Source organism: Salvelinus alpinus, chromosome 18 (genome assembly GCF_045679555.1).
Source record: "Salvelinus alpinus chromosome 18, SLU_Salpinus.1, whole genome shotgun sequence".
Taxonomy (NCBI): domain Eukaryota; kingdom Metazoa; phylum Chordata; class Actinopteri; order Salmoniformes; family Salmonidae; genus Salvelinus; species Salvelinus alpinus.
In genome coordinates this window covers 36,057,021-36,077,984 of record NC_092103.1, presented here as the reverse complement: position 1 = coordinate 36,077,984, position 20,964 = coordinate 36,057,021, and the positions used below count along the sequence as shown (strand labels likewise).

General features: G+C 43.8%; 1 protein-coding gene across 2 annotated transcripts; it reads right to left on the bottom strand.

Annotated features, from left to right (window-relative positions):
• Nucleotides 1-927: 927 nt before the first annotated feature.
• On the bottom strand, nucleotides 928-20,869 carry miga2 (mitoguardin 2). Of its 2 annotated transcripts, none has more exons than XM_071351779.1 (15): nucleotides 20,555-20,869; nucleotides 19,650-20,023; nucleotides 19,190-19,400; nucleotides 18,789-18,907; nucleotides 14,399-14,519; nucleotides 12,768-12,934; nucleotides 12,338-12,455; nucleotides 12,068-12,168; nucleotides 11,824-11,933; nucleotides 11,006-11,078; nucleotides 7,859-7,945; nucleotides 7,517-7,615; nucleotides 7,038-7,172; nucleotides 6,669-6,839; nucleotides 928-6,255 (listed from the first exon to the last, which is right to left on the bottom strand). In XM_071351779.1, exons 2-15 carry the CDS (start codon nucleotides 19,743-19,745, stop codon nucleotides 6,043-6,045), a joined length of 1,821 nt encoding a protein of 606 aa, XP_071207880.1. In that variant the 5' UTR covers nucleotides 19,746-20,023; nucleotides 20,555-20,869; the 3' UTR covers nucleotides 928-6,042. The 2 variants fall into 2 exon arrangements, with proteins under 2 accessions (XP_071207880.1, XP_071207881.1); XM_071351780.1 differs by having other exon boundaries at nucleotides 12,798-12,934; nucleotides 20,555-20,868.
• Nucleotides 20,870-20,964: the final 95 nt, after the last annotated feature.

Genomic DNA, 20,964 nt, shown 5'->3' with positions numbered 1-20,964 from the left:
CAAAGGAGAAATGCTTGCTAACAAGCATGTAAACAAATTTGTGCACAATATTTAAGAGAAATACACCTTTTGTGCATATGTAAAATGTCTGTGATTTTATTTCAGCTCATGAAACATGGGACCAATACTTCACACGTTGCATTTATATTTTTGTTCAGTATATTTAGCTACTGTCCACATCACCAACTAACTAGAATGGTCCAAACACATCAGGCCAGTCGTGAAGAGGGCATGACGAAGCCTATTCCCCCTCAGGAAACTAAAAAGATTTGGCATGGGTCCTCAGATCCTCAAAAGGTTCTACAGCTGCAACATCGAGAGCATCCTGACTGGTTGCATCACTGCCTGGTACGGCAATTGCTCAGTCTCCGACCGCAAGGCACTACAGTGGGTAGTGCGTACGGCCCAGTACATCACTGGGGCTAAACTGCCTGCCATCCAGGACCTCTACACCAGGCGGCGTCAGAGGAAGGCCCTAAAAATTGTCAAAGACCCCAGCCATAGACTGTTCTCTCTACTACCGCATGGCAAGCAGTACCGGAGTGCCAAGTCTAGGACAAAAGGGCTTCTCAACTGTTTTTATCCCCAAGCCGTAAGACTCCTGAACAGGTAATCAAATGGCTACCCGGACTATTTGCATTGTGTGCCCCCCCAACCCCTCTTTTACATTGCTGCTACTCTCTGTTTATCATATATGCAGTCACTTTGACCATATCTACATGTACATACTACCTCAATTAGCCTGACTAACCAGTGTCTGTATGTAGCCTCGCTACTGTTATTGTCTTTTTTACTGTTTCTATTTCTTTACTTACCTATTGTTCACCTAATACCTTTTTTGCACTGTTGGTTAGAGTCTAAGTAAGCATTTCACTGTAAGGTCTCTACACCTGTTGTATTCGGCACACATGACAAACTTTGATATCCTTAAAATGTCTGACCCCATACTTTAATGTACAGTACAAAAGGCTATCGCAAAGAAATGTGGAAGTAGAATTGCCATTCACACTTGACTAATGTCTTGAGGGATCTCTTAGGTGATGCAATGCCAAAATCCAAAGACAGTCACAACTTTCATTTGATAGGGAAAAGTCTAATTGATACATATTTTAATAAGAAAAAACAAAAAATATGCAGATTCTAAAACGTTCAGTTTGTGCTGGCATTGTAATTTCACAACAATAAAAGACACAAAAGGCATGAATAGGACACTTGTAGTGTACAACAAGTAATTTCATACTTAAACGTCTTACTCAGTTTTCTCCTTTGGCCATTTTGAAATCATAAACCTACTAATGTCTCAATGCAGACTTTAAAGAGATTGAATAAGCAAAGAGTTAACTGGCCTGTCTCATCAGCTTACATAAGAGTTCCTACAGCTGAATTTTGAAGTTGAAGTATAATCCATACAGTAGAGTAAACAGTATTAAGCAGTTGATCGTTCACTAAATCTGCGTTGACATTTTCCTAGTTTTGATACCACAATTACTGGTAATTAAGATTATTAATTGATAATTAAAAGGAAGTCACAGGGCATCTAATGCAATCCAACACTATGCTGACTGATGGGACACATTAACAAGACGCAAACAGCAGTACAGGTATGACGAGAGTCCACATGCAAAGGCTGCTGAGGATAGTGCGATTCTGATACTACATATAGATCTATTGTTGGTTCAACCGAGAAGGAAAAGTAAACTAATCTCACAACCCAAAGGCCACCATTTGGGTATCTGAGCAGTAACGCATAACTATTGCATTAATCTCCCATTGGGATGTGATAAGTATTGATCGATTCATATACATTTCATAGTAATTGGAGCATAGGAGAACCCAAAATAGGCAGGACAGTTTTCATTTGTCACTCAATTGATTCGAGTAACGCAATAGAAATATCTGATTCAAATCTAGGTCAGAGAGAACTTGCCCAAATTAGACCAACAAATCACATGTACAAAAACCAAGAATTCAATCTAATACATTGTCTGGCACAATGTCTGCCAATCTTACAATGGGTATTCAATAATGCCATTTCTAGGGAAAAAGCCTCAACCTTGCTATCATTTACACATGTTAAATATATCCAATAACATCAGTACTTTTCATTGCGCAATAACATTTTAAAACTAGGCCTACCAATGACCTATGCCTCAACCGCGCTATCCAACTATTGATTAAAAAAATAAAGGGTTAAGAGCGTTTACATTTATTTTTCCAATAAAGTGCAAAGGAAGGATCTTTCATGTGCCAAAAAAAAAGACAGTTTCAACTCTACTGGTTACTAGAAAAGCTCCAAAAACAGTAATAGGTAATTTTAAGTTAGGCTTCAAGTTTGATATAACAGAAAGGACTTTTATTTAACCGTTCTTTTACCAGGCAAGTTGACTGAGACCACATTCTCATTTACAGCAAAGATCCGGGGAAGAAGAGGGGGGATGAATGAGCCAATTGGAAGCCTGGAATCCAAAGTGATATGCTCCGTTTCATCATCGTTTCACTTCACCAATATACACTACATGCTCGAACATCTCATTCCAACCGAGGACAGACTATTTTTACGCACTTTAGCACTCGCCGGACCCGTTCTGTGAGCTTGTGTGGCCTACTGCTTCTCGGCTGAGCAGTTGTTGCTCCTAGACATTTCCACTCCACAATAACAGCACTTGCAATTGACCAGGGCAGCTCGAGCAGGGCAGAAATCTGACGAACTGACTTGTTGAAAAGGTGGCATCCTAGTAGAGTGCCACATTGAAAGTCACGGAGCTCTTCCGTATGGGCCATTCTACTGCCAATTTTTGTCTATGGAGATTGCATGGCTGTGTGCTCGATTTTATACACCGGTTAGCAACGAGTGTGGTTAAAATAGCCAAATCCACTAATTTGAAGGTGTGTCCACATACTTTTGTATATGGATTTCACAGTTTGGATTCCAGGCTAACAAGACAGCCCCAAAGCCGATTCTGAATACACAGCTGCAATATACTGAACTCTTATATCAAGATCACAATAACCGCATACTATACCACAAAATTTGAATGTACATTGACAATCCCCATTTCAACAAAATGTGTGACAGAGCACAGTACAAGGTAGCTGTGAATTCAAACATGTAAAGTAGTATCGCTCCTGTCTTTTGTTGAGAGCAGAGGGCATGTGGGAATATTAGTAGTGGGAAGCGCTATTCAGAAACAATGCTTTTCTCAAAAACAGCAGAAATGTACTGGATAGACCACATCTCATCCTGCTCCGTTAGGTGCGGTACATACCGGTATCACTGTTTCTTACAGACAAAGCGTGATTACAGACAATAAGAATTTCACTCGATCGGAAACTCACACTCATGCACACACACCCAACTCGACAACAATCATCAGAACTGACAAAGCAGTTCATGATATCCTACACCACCATTCAAAAGTTTGGGGTCACTTAGAAATGTCCTCATTTTTTTGTCCATTAAAATAACATTAATTTGATCAGAAATACAGTGTAGACATTGTTAATGTTGTAAATGACTATTGTAGCTGGAAACAGCCAATTTTTAATGGAATATCTACATAGGCGTACAGAGGCCCATTATCAGCAACTGCTGTGTTTCAATGGCAATCCAAGTTTATAATTTTAAAAGGCTAATTGGTCATTAAAAAACCCGTTAGCGGCCTCCCGGGTGGCGCAGTGGTCTAAGGCACTGCATCGCTGTGCCACCAGAGACTCTGGGTTCGAGCCCAGGCTCTGTCACAGCCGGCCGCGACCGGGAGGTCCATGGGGCGACGCACAATTGGCCTAGGGTCGTCTGGGTTAGGGAGGGTTTTGCCGGTAGGGATATCCTTGTCTCATCGCGCACTAGCGACTCCTGTGGCGGGCTGGGCGCAGTGCACGCTGACCAGGTCGCTAGGTGTACGGTGTTTCCTCCGACACATTGGTGCGGCTGGCTTCCGGGTTGGATGCGCGCTGTGTTTAAGAAGCAGTGCAGCTTGGTTGGGTTGTGTTTCGGGAGGACGCATGGCTCTCGACCTTCGTCTCTCCCGAGCCCGTACGTGAGTTGTAGCGATGAGACAAGACAGTAACGACTAATAATTGGATACCACGAAATTGGGGAGCAAAAGGGGTAAAAAAATTTATAATAACTTTAGCAATTATGTTAGCACAGCTGAAAACTTGTCCTGATTAAAGAAGCAATAAAACTGACCTTCTTTAGACTAGTTGAGTATCTGGAGCATCAGCATTTGTGGGTTCGATTACTGATTTTGGTCAGAAACAAAGATGGCCAGAAACAAAGAACTTTATTCTGAAACTCGTCAGCCTATTCTTGTTCTGAGAAATGAAGGCTATTCCAATCGAGAAATTGGAATAGCCCTGTACTACTCCCACAGAACAGCACAAACTATCTCTAACCAGAATAGAAAGAGTGGGAGGCCCCGGTGCACAACTGAGCAAGAGGACAAGTACATTAGTGTCTAGTTTGAGAAACAGACGCTGCACAAGTCCTCAACTGGCAGCTTCATTAAATAGTACCCGCAAAACACCAGTCTCAACGTCAACAGTGTAGAGGCGACTCCGGGATGCTGGCCTTCTAGGCAGTGGCAAAGAAAAAGCCATATCTCAGACTGGCCAATAAAAATAAAAGATTAAGATGGGCAAAAGAACACAGACACTGAACAGAGGAACTCTACCGAGAAGGCCAGCATCACGGAGTCGCCTCTTCACTGTTGAGCCTGTAATCTAACCCACAAATGCTGATGCTCCAGATATTCAACTAGTCTAAAGGCCAGTTTTATTCCTTCTTTAAATCATAACAGTTTTAAGCTGTGCTAACATAATTGCAAAAGGGTTTTTCTAATGATCAATTAGCCTTTTAAAATAATTAACTTGGATTAGCTAACAACATGCCATTGGAACACAGGAGTGATGGTTGCTGATAATGGGCCTCTGTACACCTATGTAGATATTCCAATAAAAAACTGCCGTTTCCAGCTACAATAGTCATTTACAACATTAATGTCTACACTGTATTTCTGATCAATTTGATGTTATTTTAATGGAAACAAAAAAGGACATTAAGTGACCCCAAACTTTTGAAAGGTAGTGTATTTCCTGTTCTCCAAGCATAACCTAAATTCAGCCTGCATTGTCACACGTCAGTTTGTCACAGAGGTATATGCTACAGTATATTATTAGGATTTCTGGGGTGGTATCCCCCTGCTTGGCATCTTTTTTTACCCCCACAGTACCTCGATACTGACCATTTCAAGTATGAGGACAAGATAGGAATATCGGTGCACTTTTTCTGTACATACAAGTTGATGACTGTTCAATGCCCTGCCTGACCTTACGTACAGTATTAGACATTTGTATTACACAGTCTCTTAAATGAATAGGCGCTTTTTTTCATCAATACGGCGCCTAACACGATTGGAATAAATACGATAAATGAAATGGATGATCAATCAATGGATAGAGGAGACGGAAGCAACGAGTCCTGCAGCAGACTATGACATCACGTCTCAGGGCACGCCTTCAAATTGGCCAAGGGTGTCGGGATAATAAAGAGGGGATCGGTTCGGATCCCCTCCCTCAGAACACACACTTACAGTACATCCATTACATAGACACAACAAACATTTTCTTGCCGGTTGGTTGTTGGTTCTTCACACATTGGGAAAAAGGGATTACTAGTATTGACTGATATACAACTCAGATGATAAAATGTAAGGGGAGAGCTAGAACAAAAACATCCCTCTTTCACATAAGGTCCAACACAAGTAGGGTTCTGTTCGATTGGTGGCTGTTATGTTTAGGGTGCAGTACCACAGACTGACTGGGTGATGCTGCAGTTCAAGCATGTGAAGAACAACCCTCCTAAATCTTGCCTGTTAAGTCCGGCTTTGACCATTCCAGCTAAGTCAGATACAGGGTCATATTCATTATGCCACACAGTAGCAAACCACTTTCTAACTGAAAATGAAAATCAATGTTCTTATTGGACAAATTCATGTAGTACCTCCCCGTTTCATAACATCCCTAATGAACTCTACCCATGTCTCAGTGGTGGTTGGAGGGGCTGGGGCCCGGTTCTGTGTCTCCTTGGGGTAGAGTTCCATTGGGCTCCAGCAGGCTGTCAATGCCCAGGTAGCCCAGCAGGATGTCACTGCGGCGGTGGGACAGGCTCAGGATGTCCTCGGCTAACGATTGGGCCGAGGTGAAGCGCACCTTGTCGTGGTCAAACATATCTTTCAGGTACTGCACTATTTGTTGCTGGGGAAGGAGAAGAGAAAAGGAGAAATAAGCCAATACTGAGTTCAGTACATTGGTGAGGAATGTCCTCATAAGAGATGTCATTTTGCAGATTTATTTAAGAAAAATCTAACTTCTTTTTCCACATTAATTTCCCTCCTGAAAATCTCTGTCGAATTTAGGTAGACTGGGTAGGTCACTCGGTAGACTGTCTACAGGGATTATGATATTTGAGAGATTAAGGCATCGTAGAGATCAGCGTGATTAAACTGGTGATGTAAGGTAAAAAGGACAGACGGAAGGCAGGACGCCGACAGAGACACACACACGTGGAAAAAAAGTAAATTAGTAGAAATTAAAAAAGTGGTGACGTGTGACCTCTAAATACTGCTAGTAGTAAATTGGAGACAAAAAGTTAGGGTTAAAATTCTCACTTTGAAGATGGTGCACACCTCACTGAGGTGCTGTCGCGGCCCCAGGAAGCCAAAGGCCAGTACGGGGCTGACCTGTTCTGATATGGCGTAGAAGTGGGAGATGAAGCCGTCTGGAACCATCAACAGACGCCGCTTGGCCTTCAGAACGGACCAGCACGCAGTAGCCAGAGCCTGAGAAACACACACAAAGTATGGTTTATTACATTTTAACCAATGGTATAGTTGCAGTGAATGCAATAGACCCTGTTTTTCATGTCTGCCTGTGTAACTATATTTATGCTGTGTAATGCTTGTTGTGTTTGTATTGCAGTTGTAACAGCTAGTATCACAAGATCATGTTGACTATAGGATTGTTGGTGTCTGTCTCACCGTCTCCTTGAAGCTGTCAGAGAGCCAACGGTTCCTGAGCACTGCCACAACGGACGAGGGCGGGCTCTCCAGGTCATCAAAGGCATCCATCAGGATGAAGTCCAGCACGATGTCAAAGAAGTTCATAACCACCACCTGGTAAAGGTCATAGATCATACGAGGTCAGGAGCTTTAAAACACAAATAGGTCATATATTCATCAGGGCACACCATAGAAAAACAAGTGTTTTTCTTACTGGTAGAAGAAAAAAATGGTAGTCTACCTGTATCAGTCTGTTTGGTTTGCAATGAATATGGCCCAGCTTCAAGCCACATGTAAAATGTGAGAGTTCATGAGTTGTCAGGCACTAAAGTCAGTCTATCCAGAATGATTTATAGACACTGATTCTTCCTACAATACCTTAAAAGAATCACCAGAATCTCTACAAACACTTTAATTCATGTTTGGGGAAAAAAAGAAAAAGGAAAATAGTGTCTCACCCCTCGCCCCTCCAGTTCCATCCTGCTGACTGGCCAGGTCTCCTCTCTCTGGGTGTAGAGAAGCATGTCCTCATAGGTTTCCAGGAAGGCTTTGGGACTCTACAGGTGAAACAGGAACACAACCAACTCAATAAAAAAGCCAATCAGAGGAGTTCATTACAAAGTAACATGTTCATAGAGAAGAAGAGTGTTGGTGAGGAGCAGTCTGTCCGGTGTACGGTCTGTCCGGTGTACGGTCTGTCCGGTGTACGGTGGGAATGAAAGAACTTACAGCAAAAAAAAACAAAAAACATGTCAACGGACAATAAAGTTACATTGTATTGTCTAGGTTAGTGTTGCCACCTTGTTTGCCTTGGTCATGAGTCCTGTGATCATCTGCTTGCCGGTCTCCATGAAGAACGTCCGGTGAATTTCATCCAGCAACAAAACCTGTCAAAACAACAACAGCCACTGAGGACTTCAGCAAAGATGACCCATCTTAGTCACATCAAATCCATAGAGACATTATCCATATACAGTTGAAGTCGGAAGTTTACATACACTTAGGTTGGGGTCATTAAAACTCGTTTTTCAACCACTCCACAAATTTCTTGTTAACCTGTTAGTGAATAGGGGGCACTATTTTCACTTTGGGAAAAAATCGTGCCCAAATTAAACGGCCTCGTACTCTGTTCTAGATCATACAATATGCATATTATTATTACTATTGGATAGAAAACACTCTGAAGTTTCTAAAACGGTTTGAATTATATCTGTGAGTAAAACAGAACTAATTTGGCAGCAAACTTCCAAACAGGAAGTGAAAATTCTGAAAATGGGGCTCTGTGTCAGCGCCTGCCTATTCAACTGGCTTATATTTATGGATCTGTATGCACTTCATACGCCTTCCACTAGATGTCAACAGGCAGTAGAATGTTGAATGGGGTGTCTAGCTTGATGTGAGACTGAATGAGAGCTTGGAGTGACAGGTCCGCTCTATTGGCAGTATTCAACTGCGCACCAGGGAACCTCACATTGTCTTCTGAAATGCGTTACGTATACACGACGAAATGCTCCGGCTCGGATTTTATTGGACACATATGAGAAAAACATCAAAGTTGGATTTTCAACCGAGTTTGACCAGTTTATTGGGACTTTTGGAATGTTTCGTTCCATGCGCTAAAAGTTCTTGGACATGTGCCCTCCACATGGCTAGCCAAAGTTGCTAATTCGACAGAAGAAATGGACATTCTAAAACAAAACAACGATTTATTCTGGAACTAGGACTCCTTGCACAACATTCTGATGGAAGATCATCAAAAGTAAGAGAATATTTATGATGTTATTTCGTATTTTTGTGGTTTGTGTTGGCTCCAACAAGGCGGAGAATTGTTGGGCGCTGTCTCACAATATTGCATGCTGTACGTTGTACTAAAGTTATTTTTTTAAATCTAACACAGCGGTTGCATTAACAACCAGTGTATCTTTCATTTGCTGCACAACATGTATTTTTTAGTAAAGTTTATGAGTAGTTTTTTGGTTAGATTACGTGACTGTCCAAAATATCTCCGGACAATTTGGTGCATTATGGCTACGTATTCACAATGTAAAACCACGATTTGTACCTCTAAATATGCACATTTTCGAACAAAACATAAATGTATTGTATAACATGATGTTATAAGACTGTCATCTGATGAAGTTGTTCAAAGGTTAGTGATTAATTTTCTATTTGTGGGTTTTGTGAAAGCTATGTTGGCGGTGAATAAATGGCGTTGTGTGTTTGGCTATTGTGGTGAGCTAATATAAATATATATTTTGTCTTCGCTGTAAAACATTTTAAAAATCGGACATGTTGGCTGGATTCACAAGATGTTTATCTTTCATTTGCTGTATTGGACTTGTTAATGTGTGGAAGTTAAATATTTCTAAAAAATATTTTTGAATTTCGCGCGCTGCGAAGCGGAATGTTGTGGGTGTTCCGCTAGCGGAACCCCGGGGCGAGAAAGGTTAACTAACTATAGTTTTGGCAAGTTGGTTAGGACATCTACTTTGTGCATGACAAGTCATTTTTCCAACAATTGTTTACAGACAGATTATTTCACTATCACAATTCCAGTGGGTCAGAAGTTTACATACAAAGTTGACTGTGCCTTTAAACAGCTTGGAAGATTCCAGAAAATGTCATGGCTTTAGAAGCTTCTAATAGGCTAATTGACATCGCTTTAGTCAATTGGAGGTGCACCTGTGGATGCATTTCAAGACCTACCTTCTAACTCTAAAAAAAATCTAAAGAAATCAGCCAAGACCTCAGGAACAAAATTGTAGACCTCCACAAGTCTGTTTCATCCTTGGGAGCAATTTCCAAATGCCTGAAGGTACCACGTTCATCTGTACAAACAATAGTACGCAAGTATAAACACCATGGGACCACGCAGCAGTCATACCGCTCAGGAAGGAGACACGTTCTGTCTCCTAGAGATGAACGTACTTTGGTGCGTTAAGTGCAAATCAATCCCAGAACAACAGCAAAGGACCTTGTGAAGAAGCCGGAGGAAACAGGTACAAAAGTATCTATATCCACAGTAAAACGAGTCCTATATCGACATAACCTGAAAGGCCGCTCAGCAAGGAAGAAGCCACTGCTCCAAAACCGCCATAAAAAAGCCAGACTACTGTTTGCAACTGCACATGGGGACAAAGATCGTACTTTTTGGAGAAATGTCCTCTGGTCTGATGAAACAAAAATAGAACTTTTTGGCCATAATGACTATCGTTATGTTTGGAGGAAAAAGTGGGATGCTTGCAAGCCGAAGAACACCATCCCAACCGTGGAGCACGGGGGTGGCAGCATCATGTTGTGGGGGTGCTTTGCTGCAGGAGGGACTGGTGCACTTCACAAAATAGATGGCATCATGAGGGAGGACAATTATGTGGATATATTGAAGCAACATCTCAAGACATCAGTCAGGAGGTTAAAACTTGGTCACAAATGGGTCTTCCAAATAGACAATGACCCCAAGCATACTTCCAAAGTTGTGGCAAAATGGCTTAAGGACAACAAAGTCAAGGTATTGGAGTGGCCATAACAAAGCCCTGACCTCAATCCCATTGAAAATCTGTGGGCAAAACTGGAAAAGTGTGTGCGAGCAAGGTGGCCTACAAACCTGACTCAGTTACACCAGCTCTGTCAGGAGGAATGGGCCAAAATTCACCCAACTTATACCCGAAACAATTTAAAGGCAACGCTACCAAATACTAATTGAGTGTATGTAAACTTCTGACCCACTGGGAATGCGATGAAAGAAAGAAATAATTCTCTACTATTATTCTGACATTTCACATTCTTAACATAAAGTGGTGATCCTAACTGACCTAAAACAGGGAATTTTTACTCGGATTAAATGTCAGGAATTGTGAAAAACTGAGTTTAAATGTATTTGGCTAAGGTGTATGTAAACTTCCGACTTCAACTGTACCAATAAGTCATCTTCAGTAAGGATTTCAGACCTGGAAGGCTTGTCTCACACAGTGGAGCTTGGCTAGGAAGTCTTGGTCGCCGTAGCATTCTAGCAGCTCAGTTCTGAGGGACGGAAAGGGGGAAAAAGATGGAAATCAGAAATGCGAAGTTATCAGTTCATTTAACGGAAATATGGTTGTGAGTAAAACTAAACAAATAGTAGTATTTATTTTCTTCCAAATACTTAGAGCTGATTGATCTTCGCTGGCGCAATGGAATCTATGGAATAATCCAAAAAGTACAAACCCCAAACCTCTCCCATCTGGCACTCAATCAAGCGCTCAAAAAAATACTGCTACAATTTTTTTTATTTTTTTTACCCCCTTTTCTCCACAATTTTCGTGGTATCCAATCGCTAGTAATTACTATCTTGTCTCATCGCTACAACTCCCGTACGGGCTCGGGAGAGACGAAGGTCGAAAGCCATGCGTCCTCCGAAGCACAACCCAACCAAGCCGCACTGCTTCTTAACACAGCGCGCCTCCAACCCGGAAGCCAGCCGCACCAATGTGTCTGAGGAAACACCGTGCACCTGGCCCCCTTGGTTAGCGCGCACTGCACCCAGCCCGCCACAGGAGTCGCTGGAGCGCGATGAGACAAGGATATCCCTACCGGCCAAACCCTCCCTAAACCGGACGACGCTAGGCCAATTTTGGACCTCCCGGTCGCGGCCGGCTGCGACAGAGCCTGGGCGCGAACCCAGAGACTCTGGTGGCGCAGCGATGCAGTGCCCTAGACCACTGCGCCACCCGGGAGGCCCAATACTGCTACTATTTTAACCCAGGTCCAGTACTTAGCTAGTCCTTACCGGAGCTCTCGACAGGGCACGCTGCCGTCCTGGACCAGTGACAAAGCCTCGTCGTAAAGAGCAGCGGGCCTCAGAGGCTGACACACCTCCAGAGACAGGTTGTCAAACAGCTGCAGAGTAAAGAGGGAGAGGCACAATGCTCAAGATCATAATAGGATACATGGTAGTCATATGAGAGAGATTGTGTGTGTGCGGGAGAGAGAATACGTGCGTGATAGGGTGAGTGAATGAGAGAGAAACTAACTTCTGCCGCTGAGAAGAAGGAATCGTCAGAAGTGATAGTAGTGGCGTCGTCTTCACACATTCTACTCTCCAAGTTTGGCAGGATGAGTGTTCCCTCACTCTCTGACAGGACGACAAAGCAAACAGTCTGAGCCACAACACAAGGACTATGTAAGCCAAATTACCCATTATGGATAAATGCTAAAGCTACTGTCAACATATTTGCACTAGCTGCATGCTAATAAAAACAACAAAAATCAACAGATTTGCACTATCGTAGCATGTCAATTACCAAAGTCTGCCAGCAGGCTATCTGGGGGAATGGTGGCGCCAAAGTCCTCCTGTAGGTGGTAGGCCCTGTGCAGGAGGGTCTCCAGCTTCTCGGCAAAGACCTTGTTATGCGACTCAGACTGAAACCATGAAAACAAACAAATCACTACATTAGATGATGAATTCAAAATCACAGTGGCCCACCTGGGCTGGAGTTGCCCATCCTTTCTCTGAATCTTTAAGGAAATAGAGGCTGGTGGAGGAAGAAATCCGATGGGCTCATTCAATTCCACTCTAGCAATTACAATGAGCCCGCCCTCCGATTTTTTTATGTAATGTTAGGTGGATTTGTGAGTGCTGCTTGCTCTTGACCAGGGCTCAGTTGAGAATGAGATGCATATCTCAATGGGACTCACCTGGTTAAATAAAGGATAAATAAAAGTGTACCGTACCGTTGAGTGCGCGATAGTTCTGTGGCATACCGTGGGCAGGTTGGGGCAGGCCGCTGCCCCCTCCAGGGCTAGGCTGGTACTGGCTTTGGAGGCATTGGAGTGGGTGCGATGCCGGATGTTCAGGGCCTGCTCCCACTTCTGAAGGGCCTCCTCAAACAGCTCCATGCCTGGGGGAGGGAAGAGATGTGATCAGGACAACATAGAACATCTGGGATTTTGGCTAAGGGATAGGTCAGTTTCAATAATACACTGCTCAAAAAAATAAAGGGAACACTTAAACAACACAATGTAACTCCAAGTCAATCACACTTCTGTGAAATCAAACTGTCCACTTAGGAAGCAACACTGATTGACAATACATTTCACATGCTGTTGTGCAAATGGAATAGACAAAAGGTGGAAATTATAGGCAATTAGCAAGACACCCCCAATAAAGGACTGATTCTGCAGGTGGTGACCACAGACCACTTCTCAGTTCCTATGCTTCCTGGCTGATGTTTTGGTCACTTTTGAATGCTGGCGGTGCTCTCACTCTAGTGGTAGCATGAGACGGAGTCTACAACCCACACAAGTGGCTCAGGTAGTGCAGCTCATCCAGGATGGCACATCAATGCGAGCTGTGGCAAGAAGGTTTGCTGTGTCTGTCAGCGTAGTGTCCAGAGCATGGAGGCGCTACCAGGAGACAGGCCAGTACATCAGGAGATGTGGAGGAGGCCGTAGGAGGGCAACAACCCAGCAGCAGGACCGCTACCTCCGCCTTTGTGCAAGGTGGAGCACTGCCTGAGCCCTGCAAAATGACCTCCAGCAGGCCACAAATGTGCATGTGTCAGCATATGGTCTCACAAGGGCTCTGAGGATCTCATCTAGGGTCTGTTCCTATTCCTTACCCTTTCCACCAAAGTGTGCAGTGCACTTGTAAAGCCGATGCTTAAATCAATCCAGTGTTTCTTTACATGCATGAGTGGGAGAGAGTGATTGTACATAAGGGGAAAATACAGTAGGGAGAATGGAACACAACCACAGCTTAATGCCAGTCCTTAGTATTATGATTCATCGTAAAATGACAGGATGAGTAATGCTATCCTGCCAGGTTGGTTTGATAATGACATCTACGTGGTGGGAGGCCACCCAGGTGTTTGGTTGTCGAGGAAAGATAACTGAGTCTAGCTGAATTACAGAGATGTCTTTGTCCAGGTGTTAATGGAAAAACTAACAGTGCAAGAAATACAGCATAGTCAGATGCTCTATATCAATGTCCCACTTCTATTCTTCCTCTACCAAGGGTCCTCATAACCCCTTTCATTGAGCCAAACAGTTATTTTGAATGTCAAATAAGAACTAATTCCACTTTCAGAAATACTTTTCCCCATTGGTGGGCGGGTAGCCTACATTAGAGTTTAGAGTGTTGGGCCAGTAACTGAAAAGTTTCTCGTTCGAATGCATGAGCCGACAAGGTGAAGAATCTGCCCTTGAGCAAAGCACGTAACACTATTTCTCCAATAAGTCGTTCTCGATAAGAGCGTCTGCTAAATGACAAAAATTTTTAAAAGCACACCAAACACTGTCTCAGTTTGCTATGTACAGTCCCCTTCGCTGAATCTTTGAGGGAATCCATGAAGGGGTATTATTACCAGTGATGTACAGGTTCTCTGCGTTTGCGTCCCCCATGGCTCCCGACTCCTCCTCCACAGGCTCTGCCTCCCAGGGAGTCGACGGATTGGCCGACTGGTTCGGAGAAGTCGGGACTCGCATCTGTGACAACAAAAAGACATTAACAAATTGAAATCTTGAGGGGCCATGGACCACAAGGATCTAAAAAGAGTTAAGTGAGGTAAAGGATCCACTGAAGAAGAGTGAAATCAGAATGAACTATGTTAAAATGCTCTTCAAAGACTATAGCTCAGCGTTCAACACTGTAGTTCCCTCCAAGTTCCTCACCAAGCTAGGGACCCTGGGACTGAACACCTTCCTCTGCAACTTCCTGAGAGGCCGGGCCCAGGGTGTGAGTGTCGGCAACAATACATCCGCCACGTGAACCCTCAACACAGGGGCCCCTTAGGGGCGTGTGCATAGTCCCCTCCTGTACTCCCTGTTCACCCACGACTGCGTGGCCATGCACGACTCCAACATCATCATTAAGTTTGCAGACGACACAACGGTGGTAGGCCTGATCACCAACAAGACAGCCTACAGGGAGGAGCTCAGAGACTTAGCAGTGTGGTGCCAGGACAACGACCTCTCCCTCAATGTCAGTAACACCAAGAAGCTGATCGTGGACTAAAGGAGAAAGGGGAGAGTACGCCCCCATCCACATCACTGGGGCTGAGCTCCCTGCCATCCAGGACCTCTATATCAGGCGGAGAAAGGCCCGAAAAATTGCCAAAGACAACAGCCACCCAAGCCATAGACTGTTCACTCTATCATCTGGCACCTGATCATCAACTCTCGGACCAACAGGCTCCGAGACAGCTTCTACCCCCAATGCATAAATCTTCTTAGACATAAGATTGCTAAATAGTCAATTAAAAATGGTTACCCGGGCTATCTACACTGACCCTACACACACGTCATTGACACTCCCACACATACTTATATTCACACACACTGACACACAATTTTACACATAATTTGCTGAGTCTACTCTGTTCTTTATTTTACTCTAATTATGTTCTATCCTGATGCCTAGTCACGTTACCATGCCTTCATGTACATATTTACCTCAAATACCTCTGCACACTGATCTGGTACTCCTTTGGAAAGTATTCAGACGCCTTGACTTTTTACACATTTTGTTATGTTACAGCCTTATTCTAAAATTAAATAAAAATCTCAGCAATCTACACATAATGACAAAGCAGGTTTAGAAATTTTTTAAAATGTATATACAGTGGGGAGAACAAGTATTTGATACACTGCCGATTTTGCAGGTTTTCCTACTTACAAAGCATGTAGAGGTCTGTAATTTTTATCATAGGTACACTTCAACTGTGAGAGACGGAATCTAAAACAAAAATCCAGAAAATCACATTGTATGATTTTTAAGTAATTAATTTGTATTTTATTGCATGACATAAGTATTTGATACATCAGAAAAGCAGAACTTAATATTTGGTACAGAAACCTTTGTTTGCAATTACAGAGATCATACGTTTCCTGTAGTTCTTGACCAGGTTTGCACACACTGCAGCAGGGATTTTGGCCCACTCCTCCATACAGACCGTCTCCAGATCCTTCAGGTTTCGGGGCTGTCGCTGGGCAATACGGACTTTCAGCTCCCTCCAAAGATTTTCTATTGGGTTCAGGTCTGGAGACTGGCTAGGCCACTCCAGGACCTTGAGATGCTTCTTACGGAGCCACTCCTTAGTTGCCATGGCTGTGTGCTTCGTGTCGTTGTCATGCTGGAAGACCCAGCCACGACCCATCTTCAATGCTCTTACTGAGGGAAGGAGGTTGTTGGCCAAGATCTCGCGATACATGGCCCCATCCATCCTCCCCTCAATACGGTGCAGTCTTCCTGTCCCCTTTGCAGAAAAGCATCCCCAAAGAATGATGTTTCCACCTCCATGCTTCACGGTTGGGATGGTGTTCTTGGGGTTGTACTCATCCTTCTTCTTCTTCCAAACACGGCGAGTGGAGTTTAGACCAAAAAGCTCTATTTTTGTCTCATCAGACCACATGACCTTCTCCCATTCCTCCTCTGGATCATCCAGATGGTCATTGGCAAACTTCAGACGGGCCTGGACATGCGCTGGCTTGAGCAGGGGGACCTTGCGTGCGCTGCAGGATTTTAATCCATGACGGCGTAGTGTGTTACTAATGGTTTTCTTTTGAGACTGTGGTCCCAGCTCTCTTCAGGTCATTGACCAGGTCCTGCCGTGTAGTTCTGGGCTGATCCCTCACCTTCCTCGTGATCATTGATGCCCCACGAAGTGAGATCTTGCATGGAGCCCCAGACCGAGGGTGATAGACCGTCATCTTGAACTTCTTCCATTTTCTAATAATTGCGCCAACAGTTGTTGCCTTCTCACCAAGCTGCTTGCCTATTGTCCTGTAGCCCATCCCAGCCTTGTGCAGGTCTACAATTTAATCGCTGATGTCCTTACACAGCTCTCTGGTCTTGGCCATTGTGGAGAGGTTGGAGTCTGTTTGATTGAGTGTGTGGACAGGTGTCTTTTATACAGGTAACGAGTTCAAACAGGTGCAGTTAATACAGGCAATGAGTGGAGAACAGGAGGGCTTCTTAAAGAAAAACTAATAGGTCTGTGAGAGCCGGAATTCTTACTGGTTGGTAGGTGATCAAATACTTATGTCATGCAATAAAATGCTAATTAATTACTTAAAAAATCATACAATGTGATTTTCTGGATTTTTAGATTCCGTCTCTCACAGTTGAAGTGTACCTATGATAAAAATTACAGACCTCTACATGCTTTGTAAGTAGGAAAATCGGCAGTGTATCAAATACTTGTTCTCCCCACTGTATATATATATTTCATATTTGCTATGAAACTTGAAATTGAGAGCAGGTGCATCCTGTTTCCATTGATCATCCTTGAGATGTTTCTACAACTCCACCTGTGGTAAATTCAATTATTTGGACATGATTTGGAAAGGCACACACCTGACTATATAAGGTCCAACAGTTGACAGTGCATGTCAGAGCAAAAACCAAGCCATGAGGTCAAAGGAATTGTCCGTAGAGCTCCGAGACAGGATTGTGACAAGGCACAGATCTGGGGAAGGGTACCAAAAAAAGTTCTGCAACATTGAAGGTCCCCAAGAACACAGTGGCCATATCATTCTTAAATGGAAGAAGTTTGGAACCACCAAGACTCTTCCTAGAGCTGGCCGCCCGGCCAAACTGAGCAATCGGGGGAGAAGGGCCTTGGTCAGGGAGGTGACCAAGAACCCGATGGTCACTGACAGAGCTCCAGAGTTCCTCTGGAGATGTTGTCCTTCTGGAAGGTTCTCCATCTATGCAGCACTCCACCAATCAGGCCTTCATGGTAGAGTGGCCAAACGGAAGCCACTCCTCAGTAAAAGGCACATGACAGCCCGCTTGGAGTTTGCCAAAAGGCACCTAAAGACTCTCAGACCATGAGAAACAAGTTTGTCTGGTCTAATGAAACCAAAATTAAACGATTTGGCCTGAATGCCAAGCATCGCATCTGGAGGTAACCTGGCACCATCCCTATGGTGAAGCATGGTGGTGGCAGCATCATGCTGTGGGGGTGTTTTTCACCAGCAGGGACTGGGAGACTAGTCAGGATCGAGGCAAAGATTAATGGAGCAAAGATCCATGATGAAAACCTGCTTCGGAGTGCTCAGGACCTCAGACTGGAGGCAAAGGTTCACCTTCCAACAGGACAACGACCCTAAGCACACAGCCAAGACAACGCAGGAGTGGCTTCGGGACAAGTCTCTGAATGCCCAGCCAGAGCCCGGACTTGAACCCAATCTAACATCTGGAGAGACCTGAAAATAGCTGTGGAGCGACACTCCATCAAACCTGACAGCACTTGAGAGGATCAATACAGGTGTGCCAAGCTTGTAGCGTCATACCCAAGAACTCTCGATGCTGTCATCACTGCCAAAGGTGCTTCAACAAAGTACCGAGTAAAGGGTCTGAATACTTATGTAAAATGTGTTATTTCAGTTTTTAAACCAGTTTTTGCTTTGTCATTATGGGGTATTGTGTGTAGATTGAAGGGGGGAAAAAACAATTTAATAATTATAGAATAAGGCTGTAACATAACAAAATGTGGAAAAGGGGTCTGAATGCTTTCCCGAATGTACTGTATATAGCACCACATTGATCTGGTACTTACTGTATATAGCTCCACTCTTGTATTTTATTCCTTGTGTTACTATTGTTACTATTTTTTAATTAGTATTATTAAACTCTGCATCGTTGGGAAGGGCTTGTAAGAAAGCATTTTACTAAAGTCTACACCAGTTATAGTCGGCGCATATGAAAAATGTTTCATTTGAGTGATAGAAAGTAAGGAGAGTCAAACGTACAGAGGCTATGCTGTGGGAGGAGCTTGAGTGTTTGCTGGGAGCCAGTGAAGAGATGCCGCTCATGGTTTCGTTGCTCCGTGTGCTGGGGCTCATCATCTGTCGCCCGGGAAACGGACCACCTGGGACGGAAACGAGGCTGTTAGCTAACACTTCTATCAAAAAGGCATTTTGATCACATTAATAACTGGTATTCTAACCGTGATCATGCTGAAACAGCTTTCACATACAGTATCCACACAGCCTTATGGAAACACCAGCGTGTCAACGAGCCAACTTACTTGACTTCATCCGTTTTACTTCCTTGAGGTCAATCAGCCAACCAACAAACACATCAACAAAATGATGAGCCAATTCCACAGCCTGATTGAAACCACCAGTAATCACATTGAAGGGAAACTCACCTCTCCTCAGAGATGACGGTCTCCCTGACCGGATCAACGCCTCTGGTATTCCCACCTGCTTCTGCTCATCTTTCGCAGCGGTTGCCTGTTTCCTTTTCCTGCCGCGTCTCTTCATGTGGTGGGCGGTGAGGGCCAGGGCTACACTCCCCAGAGCTGTGGCGAACAGCACCTTCTTCAGACTGGGAGAAAGCTTCAGCTGAGAGAATATGGACTGACAGGAAAAGAGATTGGGTGAATGGTCACAACAAGCTAAAACAACTTGAAGCATACATGCTTATGTATCAAACATGTATCTTCTGTGTGTCAAATATGGGGGGGAGATTGCAAATAACAGTTACTTGCTAATAAAGAACAAACTTATGCTGTTTTTTGGGCAACATTATTTGCAATGTTTTAGGAGCAGATTCTTACAAACATATTCAATAGTGTACTTGAAAGTGTCTTGGGGAACATTGTTTACCTGCCCAAAGGTGGAGTAGAGAAACACGGGGATCTCGGCCACAGTCATGGCCAAGGCCTGGGCGATGGACATCCCTTCTGCTCTTCTGATTGACATTTAAGTAGAATGCCCACAGAGCCTCCAACAACCCCTTTACATCAACCTCCTAAGGGGCTTCCTTCTCTGTTCTGCTCTGAGACCAGCCAGCCAGCCAGCACAGTGCCTGGTCGTAATTGGGCAGTGGTCAGCCACTTCTGAGTCTGGGTGGGTCCCTCTGGTCCAGCTTCAGACTGTAGCCGCAACCAGTGTACCGGAGTCCTGTCCACACTGGTTTTGGTGCCCCGTCTCTCTTCTTCACTTATCCAAAGGCACCATGTTTCTCGATCCGTGCAAACCTAGGGGGAATGTGAATTGTTGTCATCATTGCTACAATGAAGTGATATCGATCAGTGATAGCTAAATCTGACTACTACACAAATATGTAATGAACTGAAATTAACTGTGACATAACATCGTCTCAGGCTATATAATGTAACACCCCAAAAGCATCGAGAACAGAGTGAAGTAGACACACAGGCATTGCACAGGCCACCACGACAGCTGCAGTTACACTCCTAGCTAGCTAGCTAACGTTAGTTACTAGCTAGCTAGCTAACGTTAGTTACTAGCCAGCATAGCATCAAAGAAGCACGACCAACTAAATATGAGTAGACTTCCTCTAGAAGTTAAACATGTTTAACGTTATTTTTTACTTTGACCAAATATTAACTTAGAGAGACAGCCTAGCGCCAAAGTAGCATTAGCATCATGCTAGCTGACAAGCCGTTCCTGCAGGTTCACAACTTTCAAGGGTTATCATATTTGACAATAAGCTTTGTAACATCAAAGGTCTCTTCGGTTTTGGCTGCGAATGGAATATTACAAACCTGTCCTGATTGCTGACCAACCCCACTAGCCGAACATGCTAGTTAGCCAGCTAGGAACTTTGATTCGCGCACTGACAGCTACTGCTAGCTTCAATCCGGCCTGGCTGTCAGATCACTCAGTCAACGGTCTCCGATGGACTACTAAAAGCTGTCTAACCGTTTATTCAAGAGATTGCTAACCCTTTTATGGATAAAAAAAAAAAAAAAAGATACCTAACACAATAATTCATAGAATAACTACATCCAAAAGCTACTAATGCACATTGCGCATCCAAAGAGCTGTAGAAGGACATTCAGCGCCGCATTTCACACACTACTGTGATATTTGCTTCAGGGCGGACACATTTGTAATTGATACCATGGAAGACCAATGTCTGTTGAGTATATGCGGGCGCGTTCCTGTTGTGGTC